At 35.2% G+C, this 26,660-nt stretch overlaps 1 protein-coding gene across 1 annotated transcript in view; it reads right to left on the bottom strand.

The window, feature by feature from the left end:
* The window catches only part of Eip63E (cyclin dependent kinase Eip63E), a 143,088-nt gene that overhangs the window by 54,144 nt on the left and 62,284 nt on the right, over window positions 1-26,660 (bottom strand). The window contains exon 3 of the mRNA XM_077436867.1: window positions 14,738-14,908. Coding sequence (XP_077292993.1) covers window positions 14,738-14,908 — 171 coding nt within the window. The remainder of the gene's footprint in view (window positions 1-14,737; window positions 14,909-26,660) is intronic.

Genomic DNA, 26,660 nt, shown 5'->3' with positions numbered 1-26,660 from the left:
TTGAAGAAATTAGGGCCAAACTTGTCGAAATATTAAGATTGTACGCACTAATAATGACTTCAGGATACGCCTCTCACCACTGGATATCACGCACGTGTCCCATACCCCACTTTTTAGTCAAAATTGGTCTCACATTTCCATATCCTATGAACTATTCGTATGATTTTTATCTGCACACCACTACGATTATTCAGTTATTTTTTTAAACACACATACATAGAGGGAAAGACAATTTTAAGAACGAGGATTAAATTAGGAATACCAATATGGCTTGAAGATCCATCTCTCACAGTTAGGGCGCAAACACACTGACTGGTACGAGATTTTTATTATCATAAAAAAAAACAATTATTTTGACACAAATTGACAAATTCAATAGACATCGAAGTGGTTATTAGCTTTGAAAGTTTCATGAAGATAAGACAGAAAACGTTTATTGTAAAACTGCAATAATAGTTTACGGCAGTTGGAACGGGTCACAATTATTATTATCAGCAAACGTTAAGTCAAACCAGATATGGGAGTGGAAAATTTCGACTAAACTAGGCCACGAATTGGAATCAAAATATGTTTACACTAATTACGAGGACGACATATCTGATGATTTAATATTCTACAGCAGTGTATAATGGCGTTGACCCTTTTCTAAGGCAATGTTATACCTAATGTTCTCGCCTGTCCGTAATCTATATTGTACGGTTTGCAAACTTTGAACGAGTGTGTGCTGAGACTGCCATTTGTGTGTAACAAAAGCGACCCATCAACGGATACACATTTAATGTATGCAAGAGTATGTTTGCATTGTTGCGGCATTACCGCATCTAAATAAATCTAGTGCTAATTTCAGAACAAACTAAATCATGATTAAAACATATTAATATTAACATACTTGAAATAAACAATATTATATTTTCTTACGTAGATACATATATCATATGTGCCATGGCAGGAATTACCCCAAGGCGACACAAATAGTTAGATTATTTTTGTACATACATACATACATATATAAGTACTAACAATTTTTCAAACAGAACACAATAGAGACATCTATGGACAACATTTTGGCACACAGCAAATTCACGGGAAATACATTATGTAGATAGCATTTTTTATAAGATTCAACAAATTCAAGATTCTAATAACTCGAATTTGCGAGAAACTGGGGGGAAATACCAGTTATTGGATCAGTCACAATAATTAAGCTGGAAAAATCGGAAAATTCTAACCGGAGACGTTCGATCTGTGTTTTAATAACCAAAAGATCTCTCCAGCAGCGTATTTGGCCGGGACTTGAACCCACTACCTCCCTACTGGTATAAAATAGTTCTACAAGTGCATTACGCCTATGGCTTACCAATGACATCACATAATTGACATGTTACTGTAAATAAGTTTCGTGTCGATTCAATTATTTTCTCGATTTCGCTTCTTTGCACTACTATAAAGCTTTATAGAGTTTAAAGTTCTATAATACAATACTTTACATATATTCCTTTTGTATTAGATTTTCAATTCATATCAAATACGTAAGTCTCAAGATAAGCGGAACTGTTGAACAACTCCAATTATTGTTTGAAGTCATTATGTCGAACAGACTTCTGTCGATGACTTCGCTACGATGAAAGGACAAAAAATCACGACAAAAGAGCCGTAACTAAAAGGCATGTTTTTTTCAGACATTCAAAACAAATCTACATAAGAATATAGCAAGATATACAGCGACGACAATCTAGATAAGATGTGCTCGGCAATACAATCAACGGTATGGTGACCTTGCTACTTATAATAGTGTAATACACACGTACATGCAACGTGTTTCCTACGTGCGAATATTTGTAAAGTACAATAGATCAGAGGTGACTAAACTCAAATCTGCATCCATTAATAAATACCGAAACGAAAACAAAAGGGGTGGAAAGCATAATACAATCGCACACGTTAACTTATTGTTGGAGCTTGTCAAACTTCGCGATGAAAAACTGCCCTGGAGGCAAACTCGAATCTGATGTCAAAACAAAGCGAGAGCAAAATTGAATATGGTTCGCAGATGAATTATTCGAAGTTTGCGCCGAACAAACGCGAAATACGATCAAATCGAAAACAAAACAAGGTACAGTATATATGTATATATAGAAAGAGACGGGGGAAAGTCAAGAACGACCCCTTTCATTACAAAGAAAATGTGGACAAATTTACGACCCCTGCGCGACCGACTTTAATTTTAACGTCCTAATTAAACAGCACCGTGTGCGTTTGCCAAGTGATGAACGCGAATCTAAAACAATTAGCGTTAAGGTTACCACCGAAACAAACGGGGCAGAGGAGGGGGTCGACGAGAGGGGGATTTTCGGGAAGTAGTTAAGTTATTCGTTGGTTAATTTTGCGGCTATGTGAGTCCTCGAGGAAGGCGAGGGAAAGTCGACTGCTCGAGTGTGTTGGTTTATTATTCCATTTTAGCGCGAAATCTGAACTCCCTACGCATTGTGAGAAAACCGCCGAGAGCCCCTTGTGTACACACCGAGTGATGTAATACCGCAGAGTACAGAAGGCGCCAGGCGTCGAGGATGTAGCCAAAAGAGAAGACAGACTCTTATCTAAAGCGAGTCTACGACAGCAAATTCAATCGGCGAGCACTCGTATTCCATCGATGCCTTTTGTGAAATATAATAAGTACACATGCACCTTCTAAAATACGCATGTATGTATGTACATAGGTGGTAATATACCCCATATGTATTTAAAATTACTATTTTCATATTTTTAGTAACTTGACGTAGTACTCGTCGACCAATGGGTGACCAGCATTCATCATCCAATAAGCGATCGGGACTCGACGGCCTATGAGCCGACAGCGTTTAATACCCAACGAGATTAGTCGACCAATAGTGGCTCACTGCGCTGAGTTTAAAAGGCCGAAGGATTGCTCCATTCGTTCATTTCAAGCTTACTGTCCAAGATGTGAACAATATTACTACATGTCTTTCAAAATCTGGAAACTCATCTTTTCTAAAAACGATCGATTTATTTTCATTAAAAGTGGCTACCTTATGCATAGAAACAAATAATATGATTATTTTGTTTTGCGGATTTAAGATAATTTAAATAAAACCTTCCATATGCAAAAACTATTACATGTGTACATACCAATTAAGAAGAGTTTTTTCAATTTCAAAAGAGGAGGAAAAGGTGGCGTCCCCACTGTCCCATTTTAGTTTCATGCAATGTTTCAGTGTTGCAAAGCGTTTAGTCACACCAAATCAATTCACTATAACGTCCTTAAAGGTGCAGACACAGAACCGTATGCGGCACGTGTTTTTAATTTAGATAGTTTTGCACATGCATTTCCTAAAACTCAAGCTGGAGTGTTTACGTGGATATTTTATCCTTGTATTGACATACGTTTCAGTGATCGGTAACGACGATTGCCATTTCTATGTAGAAGAAACTTGTCATAAATGTAGAAGAAACTTGTCGAAATCATAGAATCGTGCGAATTAATAGTGACTTGTAGAAATGTCCTTCCCAGCTGGAAACCACGAGCGCGTCCAAGCTGTACGATTCAGTGTATTCGCACCATTAAGAAGTTTCATTTAAAAAATTATAATTACACATTTTATCTATATAATTGATGATCCAGAATGTAATCCAATTAAGTCAAATGCAAAATGTTTATGTACATACAATGAATTATTTGATACAAAAAAAATGAAATTAAACAAGAAACAGCGGACATCGCTCCCCGATGCCAAGATTTGTCATTGAAATCGTAACAGATAAATATTTGTCCCGTTTATTGCGGCGACCATTATGCGGAGCGGTGAATGGCGAAAATGGGCGCGCGCGCCAACACCGGTATTTGCACAAGTTAGCTAACAATGCAAACTCTACACCTACTTAATCTTTTATTTATTGCTCGACAAATAACAAATCCGCGAGAGAACGAAATAGAAAAATGTGCGACGGAGAAAAATACACATTTATATTCACCGGTCGGGGCTTCCGAAGCCGGACAATCATCGGTATTTAGTATATGTATGGGTTCCGCAGCCCGGTTTATCTGAGCTCGCTTTCCGGCTTTCCATTTTCACTCCCCTTCCCCCTTCCCACACCCTCACCCCAGTTTTCCATGATCCTCCCCCGAGGACGAAGTCGACGCGTTGAAATCCGTAATTAACCCCGTTTACGAACGACGCGAAAAAATATAGCTATTCTTGTGTTTGTATGTACTTGGCGGTCGTTAGATCACCGAGTTTATAGGTGCATTATACCTAATATCGGAAGTGAAAATTGAGTTATCGTACATCTTCCGATAGGGCACGTATCATTAAACATTACACATGGGAAAACAAAAATGTCGTAAATATTGCAACCCTCCCGTCGCGGGCTGAAGTTCGTTCGAATAAATTTGCTACAAAGTTTCGGAAAATGCCGAGTTAAAATCTGAGAGAGCGAAAGTTAATAAATATTCACGATACAATTACATACTATAAGCATTTCTCAATAGTATGTATGAACATATTTTTATATATTTCTTCAAAAAAGATCCAACCCTTAGTAATATGAGTAATATTTTGACGCATCTATAATATTTTAGAATTTAAGTAATATTTATAAAATATAATATGTACTAGCCTGCATAACTTGCTATTTTTGTTGCTACTTCTACTTAATTTTGGGAGTTTGCTTGTACATACATTGTTCAAAAACTTAAGATGAAGTTGCGGTTGTCAAAATATAATATTACTCACGCGTTGGTTCTCGCTGCGGCATATGTACAGGATCCATGAAATGAAAAAAGTTTTATAGAATCTTAACTCGGAATTAACGAGGACTGTTTGATGCTACACGTTCCTCATTTTTATGTATTACATTATATTTATGCAGATATTTTATTTTACATATGTACACCAGGAAGGCCTAACAGATAGACCCCAATGCACCTTCCTAGATAATTAATTACAAACATTGCAGCATTTTTATTACATAAATCGCTGTATTTTGAGAGGTTGAAGAACAAGAAAATAACAATATGGATTTAGACTTAAATTTTTACATATTGTTCGTTAATCAAGATTATTGTAACATAGTTAATTCAGATATTTTTGCCAATTTGGTGGAGGAACCGTTTCAACTATGAAATCAGATAAATTGGCAAATTCTGATTAGAAGCCATCGAAGTGGAATCACAAATATCCAAGTCTGCCCAGCAGTATTAAATATTAGCACGGGATCGAACCCGGTAACCTCTCGATGCTAAACATAAACGCAACCACCGAGCCATACCCATAATCCTATCTGTCAACAATCTTTCTGTCAGGCGACGACTCATTGATGCTACATTCTTCTATTGAGCTCATAAATGGTTTCCCTGATTGTTCTGATTTACGGAGTAAGGTTGATTTTAGGATCGCAGTTACATAGGTATTCTAGACACGTTGCACTCTTTTCACTTTATCCTTTCAATACATATTCCCAAAAATATTCTTATATGCAGCGTGTTTATCGTATGTTTAACGGGGAGCTGAATGAGGTTGATCTGCTCGGTATTTCCTTACATCAATTCAGGACTACCATCAAGAGAATCTTGACCGATTGATCCATTTCTTCTTCTACTCTATTTTATAACGTTTTTCCAATATTTTAACACTTCAGTTTAGTTATGCAAAGTGCTATTTAGTCATGTTATAGTTTTTATTCTTTTCCTTTTCATTTATTTATCTTTTTCATTTGTTTATCTTTGTAAAAATCTGTAATTGAACTCGGATGTTATATATATATTATATTTTTACTCTTTATTTTTATGCATTTCTACATCTTGTTGTCTGTTGATTTTTCAATAAATAAAATAAAATAAAATAAATGTACAAAAAATGTGCACATCGAAGATACAATAGATAACGATGCAGAGCATGAAATGATAAAAAGAATAATGGATTGCAATATGGATTGTTCATTTTTAAGGGTATTCTAGAACATAAATTAAATAAATCTTCGAGATCAATAAAAATAATGTTACAAGATGGAACACCAAGAAAACGTGCTGCACCTATGTACATATGTATGTATATATGTATATCAGTGGCGGACGGTGGGTGTTAATACCGGGTGTGCTGTGTATGCCGTAGGGCATAGGGTATAAAATTAGCAATTAAAAAAAAATACTCGTTTTGCATTACAAAAATGTTTAATTTATTAGTTATTTATACATAAGTTCAATGCGACGTTTCTGAGACATAAACTTTTCAATCACGTCTGCATAGAATGTGTCTTTCTGTTTTAATTCCACCAATAACTTTTTTTCTATTGAAATTAAGCTAAGGCCACATAATCTATCTTGACCTTGCGTACCTCTATAGCAAGTTTTTATTCTTTTCAGCGCCGAAAAAGAACGTTCTGCTGAAGCTGTACTGCTTGGTATCGTTAATATTAATTCTCCCAGCTTAAACACCTCTTTAAAACCAGATTCGAGGTTATTTTTTGTCATGAATTGTATTAATTCATGAACAGGTTTCTCTGAAAATTCAGAGCTGGAATATAGCACAATGAGTTCGTTTTTCAATCGAATATAATCAAACAGTGATCCATAAAAATCTTTTAATTTATTAATTAAAACATTTGGAAAATTTTCTTTATATTCGTCATATTTATCATTACAAAGAAGGTGAAAATATTCTAATTTGGAAAGTGAAGAATATCTACATTCGACTTGTGCGATTATGCTATCAACTATTTTGAAATATAATTGACGAAATGAAGTTTTATCTTCTACTTCTGAATAATTTTTTAATCTTTGTGGCCTACGATCATGATCATCATTTTTTTCATTTAAATAATTATTCCATAACATTTCAAAATTATTATCCCTTTCGTATTTCAGTTGCTGCAAAACATCATTAATTTTTTTACAACAATATAAAACGTCCGAAGATTTAGATTGAAGAATGTTATACAAAACATCAGTTATTCCAAACAGTTTTGAAAAAAATTGAAGAAGTTTAATTGTTTGAAAATCCTCTAAAAAGCCTAAAAACCCTCGTGCTTTTATAACAGTATCTGTGTCCCATAATTCACAATTTTCTATAACATGTCGAAAAAAATCTGTAAATTGACTTCTGTATTGTTGTACTGTGCTACTTAAACGAGATGTAAAATTCCACCTTGTGGGTGAATACTCTTTTGGAAGATTTTGAAAAGTAATGTAGACAATCCATTTAAAGTTTGAAAAAATGATTTACTTTCTTTAATATCAGAAAGACCTTGCTGCAATACTAAATTCAATACATGAGCATAACAGTGTGTAAAAAGAGCAAAAGGATAAGCATTGAGGACTTTGGATTGCAAACCATTTACGTGTCCACTCATTACACTTGCTCCATCATAAGTCTGTCCAACCAATTTGTCTTGAATTTTAAATTCTTCAACTATGTTCACCACGTGACGGAATAGACCATTAGATGTTTTATCAGCACTAACGTCTGTAAAACTAATAAACCGTTCATGTACATTGCCTTTACATACAAAACGTAAAACTGTTGAGAGCTGTGATTTTGTCATTATATCTGAAGTTTCATCGAGAATAATAGCAACAAAACTTGCTGACTCTACTTCATTTTTTATATGAACTTTAATAACATGAGCGATTGCTTCGATTATGTCATTTTGTATACTTGGAGAAGTACCACGAAAGGTAGTAGCAGTATTTAAATGAGTATCTAAAACAGAATCATATTCTCGAAGAGCATTTAGATATTCAATGTAATTGCCTTTGTTTACGGAATTACATGACTCGTCGTGACCTCGCAGGGACAGTTCTTGTTTTCCTAGATAGATTATTGCGTTAATAATTCGTTTTAAAACATCTTTATTTTTATTTACTTGTTCATTATGTCGACTTATTTCGGCTTTACGTTGACTGTCAATCAATACGTCGATTCGTTGTTTGCCAAACATTTGTATGGAAAGAAATGATTGAACGTGTGCCTGCGATCCTTCGTGTTTCTTCAGTGCTGCTGTCAAATGGTTGAGATCAGCAAATCCTTCTTTGTTCCACACATTAATATCTTTGGAGAACAATAAACATGGCCAGCAGAAAAGTTTGGATCGAATTTCACAGCCTGTAATCCATTCGAATTTTTTATAATTTGAAACGCAAAAATGTCTAGTGTAAACTTTTGTTTTTTCTTTATGCAAACTGGATAAATTTGGAAGAGACGGACACGGTTTCCCATCTTTAATTATTTTTAATTTTATCTCAAAACTTCTATTTGAAAACGGAATAGTTAAAATGTCTTGAACACTGTTAGCCATTATTAGTTATTAGAGGTATGACTGAGATACGAATGACCATAAAAATACGAATGTGCGAAAAAGTACGAGACCACGTGTCGCATCGCATTCGGTCAATTGCCGAGTGGTGCGGTGCGGTGCGGTGCGGTGCGGTGCGCGGTGCTCTGAAGTCGTAGCACACCGTACGTCTTAATATCGCGAACAAACCTATACAAGCGAATATCCGCCTGCACACTCCAACCAAACCCACCAATTTGCTGCACGGCATAGGTATTCTCTCGTCGCGGCGCACAAACTACATCTAACATCACACAACACGCTGCAGACTGCACACCACACCATACACCATACATTTAGCGCACGCGGTAAATACACCATACACATCAATGCCTGTTTATACAACAACACATTATTTTGTATTAAAATACTACTTTATGTGGTCTTTGGTTTTCACGGGTGTGCGCCGCACACCTAGCACACACCCAATATACGCCACTGATGTATATATGTATATATTAAACATACAAGCACTAGAATCGATATATTTTCATAGTTGAAAATATCTTCTATGTAAATATGTATGTAGATACTTACACTTTATAGGTAAGCGTCATTATTCTTCCTATATAATAGATTTTATAAAACTACAATCGAAGTTTAACAAACGAACGAGAACTGTAGCTGTTGATCTGATTCGAATTAGGTCTGCTAAGTCGGCTAATACTATTAGCTCTTTAAGTTCTGACTTACTCTCTGCAAGGTTTTAAGTTTAATGGAACTGCACCAAGATAAAATGAGTATCTACATATAATATACATATTCTAAATTGTCAACAACCAAAATCTCTTATGAAGAACTGAATCGTTTGTCTTTCATAAAAAGTTTACATATTTATATGCAAAGGAAAATAAATTATACCGCAGATACTATAAATATAGGTACATATATGAAGTCCTGAACGTTTTGTTTGTTGTGCCGGCATTTTATATAAACAAAATAATCGGAATATTGAAATCGAACAATAGTTGGAACGTAAATGGCGAGCCGATCAATGTTTACTTCAAAAAGGAAGTGTATTCGTCAGCACGCCGCAAGGTCGCATGTGCAGGAAGAAGCCCGGTGAGTCACACCTCAACACCAGGTAACTAATGTAAAAGAACACAGCATTACTGGTATACATTCAATTCGTGCACTCCTTATTAGAACAGTTTAATTTATTTATCTTTACCTATTGTTAACAAACGACTGGAATATATTATGTTTTTATTGTTAAAATAACAATAAATTAATTTTTCATCACTTTAATGGGGAAGGTCGACCAGTATGCTTCTTGCCAAGTAAGAAATCGTGCAATTGGACATGATCGATACAAAAGACTTGATAAGTAAGTAGGCTGATACTAAATAAGAGACCGGTTTGTTTTAACACTGCAAGGTTGAAAATAAAGATTCATCTTTAGAGCAGTAAAGGTGAGCAACAATGTAGAGCTTTGCCAGCGGAAAAATCTCTCGTAGGGTGACCACGATATTTAATGTAGCTTACAGAAGCTACGACAGACAATTAAAAAGCCAAATCACTAAACTTCCATTCAGATGATATTTTACCATGTAAAAAATCATAAGCTCAAAGTGGTGTCCTGTCTATTATTAAATTATTCATTGAAACATAGCGACGAATACAACTACATACTTTATTGTAGATAAAACCCGTATTTCTTGACAAACAAGTTGATGATCTCTGAGAAATTGTCTGTCAATTTATCTACGGCCAAATATTTACATACAAACATATACTCTTATCTTAATAATTTCCGTATTTTACGTACGGAAATTAAGAAATTAATTAATAATGCATATAATGTTTATGTAGCTGATTGTGAAAGTTCCATAGTTAAAAACCCTAAGAAATTCTGGAACTTCATTAATTCTAAACGTGTAAATCGTGTAAAGTCGACCATTATGTACAATGATTCTGGATTGTTAGAGGGTGATCAAAACATTGCTAATGGATTTGCCGACTTTTTTAAATCAGTTTTCAATAATCCTACTGATTCCATGGAACCTACCAATGACTCGGAATTTACTTTCCCCACTTTAGCGATTAATCATCTTGACTCTTCCGATCTGAAATATGGCTTTCTAAAGTTAAAAAATATTTATTCTTCCGGTCCTGACTCCATCCCTAATTACATCCTAAAAGGATGTGAGGTTAGTCTCTTAGAACCTTTAAAATTCATTTTTAATTTAATTCTAAGGAACTCTTCATTCCCCAATTTATAGAAATGCTCTAAAGTAACTCCTATTCATAAGAAGGACGATAAATCTTGTGTAAGGAACTACAGACCAATAACTATCTTGTCAGCGCCAGCCAAAATGTTTGAGGTAATATTACACAGATACATTTTTAATCACTTTCAAAGTATGCTCATTGATCAGCAGCATGGCTTTCGTCCGGCCAGATCAGCCATTACCAACTTGTTATGTTTCTCTAATGACATAACCAGCACTTTGGATTGTAATAATCAAATGGATGTAATATATACTGATTTTGAGAAGGCGTTTGATAAAGTTGATCATAAAATTTTGGTTAGTAAATTAAGTTTTATTGGATTTACTTATAATCTTGTTGGTCTTTTTATTTCTTATTTACAGGATCGACGTCAATTCGTTAAGTTTGGGAGTTGCTTTTTTTATGAGTATGTTGCCACTTTTGGGATTCCCCAAGGATCAAATCTTGGCCCTTTATTATTCCTAATATTTATCAACGATATTCAATCTTCTATTCACCATTCTAAATTTTTATTATATGCGGATGACTTAAAAATCTATAAGAGAATAATTGATTTACCTGACGCTCTTTATTTGCAAGAGGATTTGAATTCTATTTATGAATGGGCTAATGTTAATAAACTTCCCTTCAATATCCTAAAGTGTCGGGTCATTTCTTACTCTCGTTCTCGTTCTCCTATTAAATATCCGTATAAATTTCATGATTCTCTTCTTCAGAGAGAATTATTTATATCTGATCTGGGAATAGTCTTCGAAAATAGTTGGAGTTTCAACATTCACATTGAGAATATCTGTGATAGGGCAACAAAAATCCTTGGATTCGTAATCCGTAATTCGTCCGAACTAGGGCTCACTGCCATTCGTCTCTTATATTGTACATTAGTTCGCAGTGTGCTCGAGTTTGGCTCCATTATATGGTCTCCCTATCAACTTCGTTACTCTCTAATGTTGGAACGAGTCCAAAGGAAATTCCTTAGATTTTTATATCTGAAGACATTTGGATTTTATCCATATCTGTTCCCTAGTGCCTTTGTCTTGGGATCTTTGGGTTTCAACTCCCTGGCAAAGAGAAGAGATTTATTTCTTGGGAAACATTTCGTAAAATTACTTAGAGGAGAGATTCACAATCCCACTATCCTGGAGAAACTAAAATTCTGGGCCCCGGAAAATCGTAGAGTTTTAAGAAAACATGATATATTTTTACCAATTAGGGCTAAATCAAACGTGCTCATGAACTCCCCCCTCTCGAGAGCTGTTCGACTCCTTAACTTACTGGCACATTACTTGGACCTATTCGATGCCAGTTATGTTGAGTTGGTGGAACACATCCTAAATAGCACGATATAAATTTTTCAATCTTATTTCTTTGTTTTTATTTTGTGTACATATTTTTTACTTGATTTTTATTATTTTTTTATGATGTTTTTTTTTTTATTTATGATTTTTATTATTTTCTTATGTTTTTTTTTTATTTATGATTTTTATTATTTTTTTTATGATGTTTTTTTTGTAATTTTTATGATTTTTATTATTTGTATTAAAATCACATTGACGCTTTGGGGCAACCTGTCAAGTCTCTGTGGTATTGATTTTTTAAAATAAATAAATAAATAAAATAAATAAATATACATGAATCGTTTTAAAATCACATACAATAAACAGTCATCTTTAAAAAAATTGTTTAAAAACTTGAACACAATTCAATATTAAAGATTTATTTACTTATTTATTCAAGTTTGGACCATTGTGGCATTACAGGAATTGCTAATAGGCCACAATGGTCAAAAATATTACAGAGAAAAAATATATAAACATACATCTAATATAACATTTATTTGTATGTACATACATATGTAAGTTTTGGTTCGTAGAATCCGTAACGTTATCGAAAAAATCAAATTTTCTATGATGACGATATCGATATCAATTTCGATTTCAGTTCCAATTCCCGGTTCTGATTTCAATTCCGATTCCGATTCCGGATTTCTTTTTCAGTTCCTATTCTGGATTCTTTTTTCATTGCCGGATCCAGATTCTTGTTTTAGTTCCGGATCCCGATTCCTTTTTCAGTTTAGTTTCAGAATATTTATTATTAGATTAGCCATGTTTAAGCGGCTTATATTACAAATTACGAACCCAGGTAAAACGACTAGTAATACATAAAAAAAAAACAATAGCGACAAAAGAAGTAGGCACAAAACATATCACGGTTAAATTTAAGGAGTAAAATTGGGAATAACATCAACAGCCATCACCAATGTTGTTCACATGTTTTTATGTATGTACCAAATTATGACGTCTACGATGCACATAATTATTAGGGAACTGAAGTCTTAACTGTTCCATCAACGACGGGCAAGACGTATCAAAACGAATAATAACAAACCCTCACATTCTAGATCGCCTGAATTTTGAACCACCCAGGTTGAGATAGATGTACAGGTACAGCGACCGAGTAGGAGGGCGAGAAAAGCACAAAGGGACCCTCCGACGATAAATAATAAACACGTCTGAAAATCTGGACAAATTGATGCGAGGAATAAATATGGCCGAAGACGACGAAGCACAACACAGCATAGCCGATTTCCAATAACGGCGGAAACACCATTGTGGGGCACGTAACGTGCCAAAGGCGTGGAAAAATATTACGCCCAGCGGGACCTTCAGTCTGCAAGAAGAGGGCTTTAGCTCGAGTAACGTCGTCGAGGACCCTCCAGCCTGCGCCGTAAACGCTTATATAGGGCGAGAGCATACAGATAGGGGACGGGGATGTGGCCATAGGGGGATCAATGAGTTTCGATTAACCAAACGACACGGTGGATAGGTGTTAAACTTTTACGAAACAGGGGGAGGGGTTGCACAGGGCTAACGTGCTCTTTGCCCCGCGTTTATAAAGTGGAACTTTTATATTATGAATGAAAGTGTCGTTCGTTGAATGGGGGGGGGGGGTGTAGGATGTTTCGGCACGATTTATCCCGTGGCCGAATGACCCACTTTTTAGGCACGTTTCCCTTATGTGTGTGTGTACAACTTGCTGGCTATTCACTCTACTCTTTTGATGCAGGTTTTTCTTTTGTAAATCACAAAACCGGCTGGTTCGTCCGAAATAAGTACGAACTGTATGTATGTATGTATGTAAGTATTATGCAGAACGAACCTGCTTCCATCTTTATATGTGTCTCGTCAATAGTCATGAATCAGCATGTGTGTGCCTGGGTAGCTGAAAGCACTGTAAGACGGTGGAATATTTGAATTCGGATTTTTCTACCCTCCGTCCGCACTTTTGCTGAAAAGTTTATCGACTTTTATTCGGAATAGCTAGAGTGGACAAACAGTGTTGAAGGAAACGTATTTCAATAGACTAGAACTCTATCGATAGATATGTACATATAAACTTGTACGTGTGGAAAAGAAGCAGACTTCCATAGCCTCAATGGAAAATAAACTTATTCATAACATCACAAATATATTTTATCAATCATAAAATTCCAAACAGCGTGTAGTGTTATTTTTACACTCAAACCAAAAAAATAATTTTGTCGTCAATGTAAAATCTTTCAATTTTGCTCAAATTTATATTCATTGTGATTTTTTATTGCTTTGAGATACTTATAATCAATTATCTAGTCCAAGTCCAAAATGTACATTGTTTACACATTTTTTTCTGTAATACTATGAGCTAATTTCGCTAATTTTTCACTTTATCGCGTTTACAAGGATTGTTTTGTCGAGCAGGCAATACAAATGACAAAAATAAACGCCCTCAAAAACCAAAACCCAAGTTAAATACCATTTCGGACACGCAGACATAAAATTTAAGTAAGCATCATATTTACAATTCCGCAAACGATGACTACAATAAATCGGAGACGGGAGGGCTGAAAAAGATCATTATTGTTGCTTCCTCGTAAAGTTTTACGATATGCATGCCTTTGTGCGAAATATTTATGCTGATACCCCTGCAAACATTCAATTTTCCCCTAACGTTGAATGCCTTCACTTCAATTGTGCGTAAGGGTGACCGACCGTAATATTAATCCGGTCGTTAAATCTGCACTGATAGAAGGCGCAAGGACCTTTTAATTGGGCCGTAAACGACTGTGTCAACAAACGCAAAACTCCCCAAGAATATTCGGGGGGTGAATTCGGGGGACACTCACCGTATCTGTGGTCCTTGTCCACCGGAATGTTACCATTTGGTTCAAGTCTATCGAGGAACTCTTCGGAATAACCGTTGTAAGCGTGTTTGCCATCGCATCGGTGCGACGCCGAATGGAAATTCGGTCTGTGCAACGAATTGTTATGGTCGCTCTCCGGCTCATCTTTGGTAGCTGCAACAATAAATAAATAAATATTAATTACATTAAATACAAATGAAACATATATAAATTGGGACAAACAGCAGACATTCAAGTTCATCATGATTAGTAGCTGACATTTTTAGCACTTATAGCCAAATTTGTACAGATTTAATATACATATATATATATATATATATATATATATATATATATATATATATATATATATATATATATATATATATATATATATATATGTATATATATATATATATATATATATATATATATATATATATATATATATATATGTATATATATATATATATATATATATATATATATATATATATATATATATATATATATATATATATATATATAAGTATAGGATTTGGTTTTGAATGCGCAGGGTGCATAGTACAGAGCGTGTATGAGTGAAGCGTTTGTGTAATACCTAGCTTGTAACCATAGATAAGAAACATTTGCCAATCGGTAGGCCTTACGTAAAGACGTATTTATTTTATTTATTTATATATATTTTAGCTATCAAGCTAATTTAAAAATACATCTTAATTATTATACTTAACTCTAAAATTTATAATTAACTTATATGTACTGTCCCTCACAGAGGTGTCTCTTTGCACCTCGCAGGAATGCATCCATGTTTTTAGCAGACCTGACGCACTCAGGGAGGGCATTATACATGAGCACACCCCTGTGAAAAACACCCCCAGCCGTCTTATTCTTTCTTACTCTACTTACAACTAGTTTGTCCTTATTTCTAGTATAAAAACTATGTTTATCTCTATGTACAATAAACACTGTCTGATCTAATCCACGTGTATCATTTGGAACCCCTTGCATCCTGATCCTACATACATTTATAATATATATATATATTTATATACCTCCACTTAGACGTAAATTTGAGGTGGGAACAGCAGCTTCTGGAATTATTGTTTCCGTCAAAAGGAATGTCAATATACATATATGGAAGCTCTCATTGGACACTTCGTGTGACGAGGTTTTGACTCACGTTAGTGCCATCTGTGGATTAAAGGATGGCATTGTGGTTTCCCCTCTTAATGCACGAGGATCTTATACATCCTTTAAGGTATCTGTTCCTGCTTCTGTCGCTGGCCTGTTATTTTCTGCTGGTTCTTGGCCTGCTGGTGTTCATTTTGGTAGATTTAAAGATTGGGGAATGAGCATTAAGAATATAAAATCGAATACTAATACTACTTCTATGTCTGCCACTGACGTTGTTTCATCATTAGAGCTGCGCCCAAGTGTTTCATTTGCTGATGTTTGTACGGGAGCTGCTAGATGTTTGAAGCCTGATATTAAAACTACGTCTGCAAGTATTAGTGAATCTTCTATGGAAACGGTGGCAGTGACGTCGATGTTTGCCTCTTCTCCTACATCTGCCTGCTCAAATGGTCCTGATAGTCGTGATTCTGTTGTGACTGTGTTGGCTTCTTCTTCTGCTTCCTCTTCCGTTTCGTCTCCATTGGCTCAACCTCCGTTGGCTCAATCAAAACTGCCATTTCTTGTCTCAAAGAAAGTCACGCGCCAAACCGGGAGACCCAAAATTGGTAATTTATTACCAAAATGCACGAGGTCTCAGGACAAAGCTGGCTGCGTTTAATTCAGCCGTTTCTACTACATATTTGTGATGATATGGTAGCACTAACGGAAACATGGTTGACTTCATCATTTTTTGATGCTGAAATTTTTGATTCTTCCTGGAGGCTGCATCGTCGCGATAGAGTAGATCGACGTGGTGGTGGTGTATTATTTGCTTGTCGTGATTGGTTTCGGTCAGTCCGGATGACAAATTTTGAAACTCTATCTGGTGAGGACTTATGGAATTCATAACTTGAAAATCATAATCGAGAAAGAATATTACGAAATACAAAAACCTTGTAAACATAGAATGAATTCAAGACGATAAACGATATATAATAATAATAATTATTATTTTTAGTTGTTTGTGTATATATATGTTTTGTTTTTGTTATGTCTAATTTATTATTTTGTTTCTTGTCTTTTCTGTTATATTTTTGACCATTGTGGCGCATTAGGAATTCCTGTAATGCTACAACGGTCCAAACTTTAAATAAATAAATAAATATGAAATTAAATTCAAATAATGGTGACAAATGAGAGTATTTGGTATGAACCGCTTCAACAATTAAATCAGACAAATTGGCAAACTCTAATGGGAAACGATCGATCTGGAGTCACATATGTACAGTGCCCGACAGAATTAAGTGGACACTTTTTATGTGTTCACAAGAAAGCGGTTTTCTCAAAAAGTATTTAACATAGAGCTTTATAGTTTTCAAAAATTAAAAGGGTGTTATTTTATGATCCTAATTTAGTTTTTTTCGCTTTATAGCTGTTTCGTTGACATTGTTCAAAAATTGGGTCGTGCGTTCATGCGGAACGAATGTGTTTGGGGACCCTGTATTTCAGTTATCACTGATACGATTTCTTCAATTTCTTTGTGTTTTATCATTCTATCTTTTGAATTGGTAGAAGACAGTTGTTTCGTTAATATTGTTCCCGTGTAGTGTTATAAAAATAAAATGTCGAAAAAAATCTGAAATTCATATTTAAGTTCGAAAATTTGTGGTAAAAGATGATACAATTGGTGTGAGTTTTTGTGATATCGCGAGTAAATATTGCATTTCAAAGTGCTGCCGAAAAGATTTGGAATAAATTCAAAAACCATGACACTGTTGAGAATTTACCGGGAAGAGGAAGAAAAAAATGAACAAATCGACGGGGTAATTGTCTGATTTTTAAGAAAGTAAAGCAAGAACCGACGAAAACTTGTCGGAAAATTAAAGAAGACCTTTCGTTGAATATCTTGGAGAAGAGAGTGTCGCGTAGATTAAAAGAAGCTGGCTTAAAAAAATGTAGAATGCGACGCAAACCTTTAACCAGAAAGGTGAACCAAGCGAAGAGATTAAAATTCGCCAAAAAATATATTGCAATGCCTTTATCGTTTTGGAAACGAATTGTGTGAAGTGACGAACGTAAATTTGCGCTGTTCGCCACAAAAAGTAAAAGAAAAGTATGGGAAAAATTCAGTGAAGCCCTCAAAAACAAGTGTGTTGAGAAAACGGTGAAATATGGTGGTGGCTCAATTATGATATGGGGCTGTTTTTCCTGGAAGGGCGTCAGAGTCCAGCCAAAATAGAAGGAATAATGGACTCCGATATATACATCGATATAATCAAAGACAATTTGGAAGAATCAGTCGAAAAAAATGGGACTGGGGAGTACTTTCATCTTTCAACAGGACAACGACGTAAAACACAAATCGAAGAAAACAATGAAATTTTTCGAAAAAGATACAATTTAATCAATTGAGTGGCCTCCCCAATCACCAGATATTAATCCCATAGAAAATTAGTGGTCTATAATGGACCAAAAATTTTTAAAAATCGGTCACAATGATAAAAGTATGTTTTTTGATGAATTGTCCACTATTTGAAAAAATTTAGATGCTGACACACCAAAAATTAGTTGAAAGCACACCCAATAGACTGCAGGCTGTAATTAATTCCAAAGGATCTCATACAAGTTTTAAAAAATATATATATCTCAATTTCTCTCTGTCCACTTAATTTTGACTGTACTGCTCATTTTTCCGTATTTTGCTCATTTTTTTTTTTTTTAATAAACGGTATAGTTTTTTCAAAATATTTTTGTATAATTTTTTAAACCTAAGTATCATGAATATTACTGATTTATTTCTCTTGTGTAAAATGTATCATAACAAAAATATTCAGTCTAAAAGTTTTTTTTCTGAAGTGTCCACTTAATTCTGTCGGGCACTGTATATCCAAGGTTTGGCCAGCAACACTGGGTCATGGCTCGAGGCCGTAGCCCGTGGGTCGTGGGGGAAAGAGGTGAATTCGAGTAAGTTTCGTGTAATGTTTCAGCGCTGCAACGCTTTGTGATAATAACGTTACTATCAAACAACAACCGTCCGTAAAGAAGTTTTACTTAAAAAATATAGTATAGAGATAGGAAGACGTGAATATACAGTCAACAATATATGTATCTTCAAGAAGAAAAATTAAAAAAAAATAAGGCGAACAATATCCTCCTATAATTTTCACACATAAGTTTTATATTTTTTTTACATTTTGAACTGACCCAGCACGTTATAGGAGGGTTGACTGTACATATTGATGATAAAGGGCACGCCGAAATATAAATTTATGAAATATGTATGTATACTTAATTTATGAAATAAGTATTTTTTCTCATTCTATCCCTAAAAATCACTATAGTTCAAATAGCAAAGTTTAAGCAATGTTGAATTTTATGATTAACTTCACCGTATATGAAAGAAACCTTCACTATATTATACATGGCAAGCAGTTGGATTCAAATTCAGTACACATACATATGTATATGCATCATAGAAGATAAGATAAGACAATAATATACATAAATTATTTTATAGTCAAGGTTGCATTCTTTAGACAGAAATGTCAGTCGATGTTAAAATGCGTTTACGCTTATGTTTCCGATAGGGCCAAGATTATGCGGAGCCCAATTTATTGAAATCCTATATACCTAATAATTAAATAAAATAAAGTAAAATATATGCATACATATAAGAGCAGATAGCAACGATGCATGGATGAAGTCCTTCGGTGAAAAGTTCGAAAGCCATATAAATTTAATAATTATTAAACTCGAGCGTGAGACGTCTACGCGTTTTCGCCTGATTTGACTAATAAACGTTTTGGAGTACAAAACCACCACCAACACCAGCCAAAACTCGGCGAGAATCTGAACTTCAACATTTAATTGGATCTTGAGAGTAAATTCGGCGAATTCCCAACATCTCGAAAAATATTAATATATGTATGTATGTACGATATTTCAGAATAAACAGCTAAAACATGTTTGCAAATCGTAAAATTAACCCGAGCACACATCGCTAATCAATATTTGCACTACATAGTTCGAATACGATATGTTCGTATAATTAAAAACATATTAATGAAACAAACCGTGTATCGTTCTTTGAACCTTTAACGTATATTTAGCTGTGAATGACGTCATGAGTTAGAGTACGTTTCAAATATGTTGAAAAAAACTGCAATTATTAAAATTGGTTAAATCGTCTTCGGGGGCCTTTATCAGATAGGGCCTTTATATATATTTATATATGTATGTACATACATATGTATAGAAATATTATCTACGAAAGTACAAAGCGACACAATACGAAAAGGGACAACGGGAAGAGAAAAGCGAAAGATAACAATATTTCTTATGAAATTTGTGTCAATTTATTACAGCAAATATAGATATGAATGTACATACATATGTACTGTGTGACGAGACCGATGCTATGCGACAGTAGAATTCGAACGCAGCTTTTTTATTCTTTACGTTTCGCAAAGCAAAGCACAGTCTGTCAAAAGAAAATAATAAAATGGGAAAGAGAAAAAAAATAGCAAAAAAAAACAGAGCGACGGGCGACAATCAACGCTACGAATATAAAATAAAAAGTTCGTGGAAAGCGAATCGCGGTATAACCGCTTTTCTTTCCGTTCATTTTCTAATGTAAACGTTCGGAAAAATCAAAGCGTGCGGGAAACGGCGTGTTCGCTGTGAGTTATCGCATGTTATATATTCACACTAACGGATCGTTTAAATTATAATGTTGTAAATTAAGACGAGATGGTTTAACGAATCTAATAATAGTTTACATATACGCTTCTAATCTGTTTCGGTCATTCGATCAATAAATTACTAAATTATTAAAAATTAGAAAATACGTAAACTGAAAAACTGCATATTTAGACATACCATAGAAAAATATATGTTTCCAATTTGAATATATGGGCATTCAGTGATAATTCGAAGACCGCATACAAAACATCGAAAACAGAGCCATTTAATCCGAGCATTGAAGATTAGCACTATCATGATGTAAGAAGAATGACACTAATTGGCTAGGTAGAAATCAGGCAGAATAATCTACGCCAAAATTGGTCTAAATTCAAACATAAAAGATAGTCTCATATTACTAGCTTTTAATAATAATAGCTTTTACTAATTAAAAACAAAACATCCTGGAGGATCCTGGGCTCAGTTACAGCCGAAGTAATAAAATAGTATACGATTTTTTTCAATGATTCGCTATTGGTAAAAGTTACTTATAGTCATTAATTTATAACAGTCATATGTTATAACTGTTATAAATCTGACAACTTAATTTGACAACCATCAAATTAAGTACTAATTAAGTATTACTTAAACGAGTAAATTATAAAATACTAGAAGTTTTACCCGGCCTCACTCGGTATTTGTAATATAAACTGTTTAAACATGGCTAATCTAATAGTAAACATTAATTTGTTTCTTTATTAAATTTATTTGAATAGAAAAAAAATAATATTCAACCGAATCCGGAACTGAAACAGGAATCGGGATCTGTAACTGAAAAAAGGAATCAGGAACCGGAACTGAAAAGGGGATCGGGATCCGGATCTGAATAAGGAATCGGGATCCGGAACTGAAAAAAGAATCCGGATCCGGTACTGAAAAAGTAATCGAAATCGAACACGGAAACGAAATCGATATCGATATTGTCTTAATAGAAAATTTTATATTTTCGATAAAGTCACGGATTCTACGAACCAAAACTTAAATACATACATACGAAGTCTTTTTAGAAATTATATATTAAACTAGATAGAAGATAGAAGGGAAATAGTTCAAATATTTGACATGGTGAAATCAACTATGGTTGGAATCAAATATGAATGAAAATAAAACTAATAAAAATAATATAAAAGTAAGCTTATTCATATTTTCATATGCGATGGCAAGGATTGGTCGGGTAATGAAGTACTTTTCCATGTGATTGCCGTAATTGAATGGGCCAGATTAGAAGCTCAAGAGACGATGCCCCAGGGCGGCACGGAACGGAAACTCGTATCGGAGACAGTGGATACCCTCGTGGACCGGGGATCATCTCTCGCAGCATTCGTATCGATTTTGGGTACGAGAAGAGCCACTCGCCCGCCCACCCACCCACTCATCCCACCCGGCTCAGGCAGGGCCATCTCTCATCCGAAAGCTTAGGCCGCTTCAGGCTCGCCCTCCTATTCCCACCCCAAAATCCACCCACCCCGACCATGCAAACACGCAATCTACCCCCCTGGTCATAAGTGATGCGGATATTAGGCGCGGGATAAACAAACAACATGTTAATAAACGCGCTCGCAACAATCTCTCCCCACGGCTGAAATTATATTTACATACATATGTGCATAAATATATGAAAAAGCTGATTTTTTTTTAAGTTTAGACTAATAGTTACTTATTTGACGCCGAAATCATTCATGAAAACAGATTAATCTTATTATGGTATATTGTTTCCGACGGCGCAGACGACGCGGAATTATCTCTATTGTCATCTCGTACTATTCCATGAGCGCGTGCTGAATAATATACTATGTCATTGTCGTTAATTTACTCCGAGCGCGTAAAGCGACGCTTTCAAAACTATTCTGATGAATATATGATGAATGTGTGCTTGCTTTATATGTTGTATGACAAGAAAATCGCTCCAAGTGAATTCCACACAAAAATTGATGAAGGCGATTCAATGGTGGCAGAACTGGGATAGCTGTAAATGGTTAACGTTCTGTCGAGCTCTGACTATGTATCTATCTACATATCGTCCATTCATTTCGGCAATTCGTTTGATATTGAAGAGAAGCGTAGACTCGTCAAAAGATGGAATGCGGTAACTGCAAGAAGTTCGATAAACAAAAAAAAAAAAACATGTGCGGCGAATTCGTACGATGACCTGAGATGAATTCGTACGTAGTGCCGATTACCTGAGTAGATAAATAGTAAGTTCATAATAATACACTCGCTAGCGCTCCGACTGAAAATTACTATATTTTAATAGCGCGGACAGTTCCATGAATCACTCTTAAATACCGGATTAACAGGATGCGATTAGCTTGGACCAAGGAGCTCGTACGAGTAACTTGGATGTCCAAGACGATAAAAAACGGTAGGATCATCTATTGCCACGCTGCGAGTACCGTCTAAGTTACTCGTTCAAGTTATTTGGATAGTATCAACCCGGTACAAAGGAGTTTTACTTCAAAATTAACAAATCAATGATGATATTAAACTTTTCATATTTTCTTTTTTTTATATACAAAACAACCCCAAATTTGTTTACCAAAGAAAAAATTAAATTTTCAAAAGAAAAATCGAACTACTTCATTAACGAAATGCGCAAAACTTTTATATACATAATATAGAAAAGTTTACGAATAGCACTTAAAAAGCAAAAACGGAATTGTTTAATGGATTTCCCACACGATCCAGTATATATGTATATGTATAGGTACATATAATAAAATAATATTTGAGAACAGCTGACGCAAATAATGGTGAAGAAGTAAGACAGATCAGATAAAGCCCGTTCGGAAAACTACTGCAAATTATAATAAAGTTGATGCAGCACGATAACAATTCCATCAGATTTTATGAGAACGTAAAAGTTAATTATTACACATACATAAATCCGCTGTACATAATTGATAATAACCATCCACACACAAACACACCGTTGATTATCATCACGCGTCGTCGATCCGACATGCATATGGAATTCAAACGAGATAACGAGCCAAAATCACTCTGCCGACGAAAGAAGTGAGGAAACACGAGGTAAATAATAAAAGGGAAAAGTGGGATGAGGAGGACGCACACAAAAGGGAGATAGGGAGCGCCATAACGGCTAAGCGAGGTGGAGTGAGATTAATTGCGGCGACCTGAGCAGGTGCCAGATTTTGCTCAGGTGAGTCGAGCCTCCTGGCAGGATCACGAACTCTCCTCCAGGTATGGGCAAACTCCTAAAACAAATATCCCGACGCTATTTTCGGCCGCCAACGCACGAATTAATCGATTTCGAACAAGAGGTTACACACTTCTAATTAACGAGTATTAATGCATATCCCAAATTCATACCCTAATTATAATCAGATTTACTTTGCATCGTTTGTTAATTTAGTCGCGAAAACCAATCAGGCGAAAATAATACGCCTCAAGTCAACAAGGAATTTCAATTAGTCCTACATAAGGGTACGATTAGAGAGGATGCGTGCTATATTTAACTAACACGCGTTATAACGTGTATCTATTGTTGAAGGAGCGGTTATACATTGTGCAAGCGTTATAAATTCATCCCATCTCCCCATGGAAATAGTTAATTAGACTTGCGAATTTGTGTTGATGAAGAAAAGTCCTAATGTGGAAACACGGAAGCCGGGTACTCCCTTGCGAGCTGTAACTGTAGCAGAATCGATTCAGTAACCAGTGCAGACGCCTCATTTATTGGTTCGCGAGCGTATCGCGAGCCGCCAAGACGAGCTCGCAACGATCCGTCGGTGAGTCGATTTTCACGACAATCAAGGGCGGCTTACAGTTGGGTCGTGGACGTTGTTTAAAGCAGCAAACCTCCAATGGATTCTAAACTGGTTTATTTGTACAATGGCGGATTGGACACCTCGTCAGCCCGAGCTCGGAACGAACATTGTGAAAATGATGGCTCGCGTCATCACCACGTGTTGACGAGGACGTCGCGTACTCATTTAATGTGTTACTGTATCCACTCTAATTAACAATTCGCAGTTAGAGAACCCGACTTAGTGGGGCTCTAGTACTAAGAGTAAAGAAACAACACGGGTCTTTTATTTCTACCGCGAGGGGAGTAAGTTATACCTGATGTGAACCGAAACGCTTGGTGAGACACCTATCGATCGTTTTGGAAAGTTCTGGAAATATCTTAAAAGAGCATTAACAACTTAAAAGCTATGTCACCACTATTTAAACATGATGTATGTACAGGTTGGAATCCATAGATGTCATTTCGAGTTTTTCAGCATCTCGAAAATTCAGCAATTTGTATAATAAAAAATGCTGCAATGTTTTTAATTGGCTAGGAAGGCCCATTGGGTTTCACCTGTTAGGCCTTCTTGGTATACATATATGAATGTATGTAAAATGTCCTTGATACAAAAAAACACGCTGTAAACGGTTTTGCAAAAAGGATTATTAAAGAACCATTTTTCGATATGCAATTTTTATCTATACGTCTACCCAACTATTACTAAATTTAGTTTTTTGCTTCGAAATTGTGGTTTTGAAAATAATGTTCGAACAAACACCAGTCAAAGGCCTTACAAACAGCCTTTAAAAGTTTCAAATAGGAACCAACTCCAAACAAGCAACGGATCTAGAATTTGAATAACATTCTAATCGTAATTAATACCCTTGTAAGTCGAATAAAGGTTCGGTCCGTACCTTCAATTCATAAATGCAATACTTTACTTTACTTACTTGCACTGTGGCTTTCAACTTTCAAGTCATACATAAGTACCTACCCATTCAAAAACGGTACGACAGACGAATAAATACAAAAACTTCCACAATTTCAACATAAATTTTTACCACGCATGTTTGCTTTTATTATTTGCAGATAAAACCCTTGCAAAACCAAACAAACAAACAAACAGGAAGAGCATAAAACTAAGCGCAAGTGCAAAGTAGAAAAGCCCCGGAGGACGCACCCAATCGATGAAACGGTCAAAACCGCTGAAGCCACGGAGCTTAAAAACCCTTTGATCTAAATATAAACCGAGTTAATAATAATGCATATACGGTGTGTGCTAAAATATTTAAATACAGATTCACAGAGCATTTCACAATTTTAAACGAAAGCCCACGTAGGTACATTCTATACTCCCAGTATCATGATATTTTCAAATATTTATAACTAGATTTATATACATAGGTATGTCGTGTGTTATTCGGTATAGCTTACGTTCCGGTAACACGTGTGCTTTTGGTTTGGTTACATACATACACATATAATATGCCAGAACACGAATAGTAAACATCCAGGAAAACTTATTATGGTGTTTGCTCTGCAAACCAAAAAGAAGAAACTCGAACACACATTCTGTGAGCAAAATCCTTTTTAATTCGAAGCCAGACTACAAGTCTGAGGGTAATGTCCTCTGCTGTCGATTTGTTGCATTTTGAACTTCATGTATGTGTGCCCCGAAGAATAAATTTGAAATTTTCACATGTGATCCGACTCAAATGTACCGTTTCGTTAATTAACAGAGCGATAGATTAATTAATTCAATTGATGAAAGGCAAATGTGTAGCACTTTGTAATGGGGCTGTGGATATGGCTATATAAAGCTCAGGGGACTAAAAAGTCAGTATTACAAAGTGTAATGTGAATTGTTAGTAGGATATTTCAATTAGTAACTTTCGTCGTAACTTACCCTTGCATCATTGAGGCTAACTTGCACTCATATTTAATGAATATATATATACCGAATATATACCGTACAAAATAAGGAAACCAGACCACTTTCGAAATATCAACTTAATTTGAAAACTAAAAAACCAGAAATTATGACATCAATGTCATCTTAATTTGGCGTAATCAGTTGAATCCACTTTTTCCCTAGAAAATTTCGATAACTACCAGATTATGCAAAACGGTAATACAACCATCGCTCAGTTAACAGTCAGTTCACGTTAAATGTATTAATACCCTATTCGACTTAAATGTATTAAGTTTGATCGTTCTGAATATCCAATTAGCATCACCTGTACTTAAGTATTTGCTACTTATGTAGCACAGCCAGAGATTATGAACTATGTATAAAACGGAAGAGATGTATGCACGATA

This window comes from Arctopsyche grandis, chromosome 8, assembly GCF_051622035.1.
Source record: "Arctopsyche grandis isolate Sample6627 chromosome 8, ASM5162203v2, whole genome shotgun sequence".
NCBI classification, from domain to species: domain Eukaryota; kingdom Metazoa; phylum Arthropoda; class Insecta; order Trichoptera; family Hydropsychidae; genus Arctopsyche; species Arctopsyche grandis.
The sequence above is the reverse complement of the archived record's forward strand: the minus strand, read 5'-3'. Positions and strand labels throughout refer to the sequence as shown.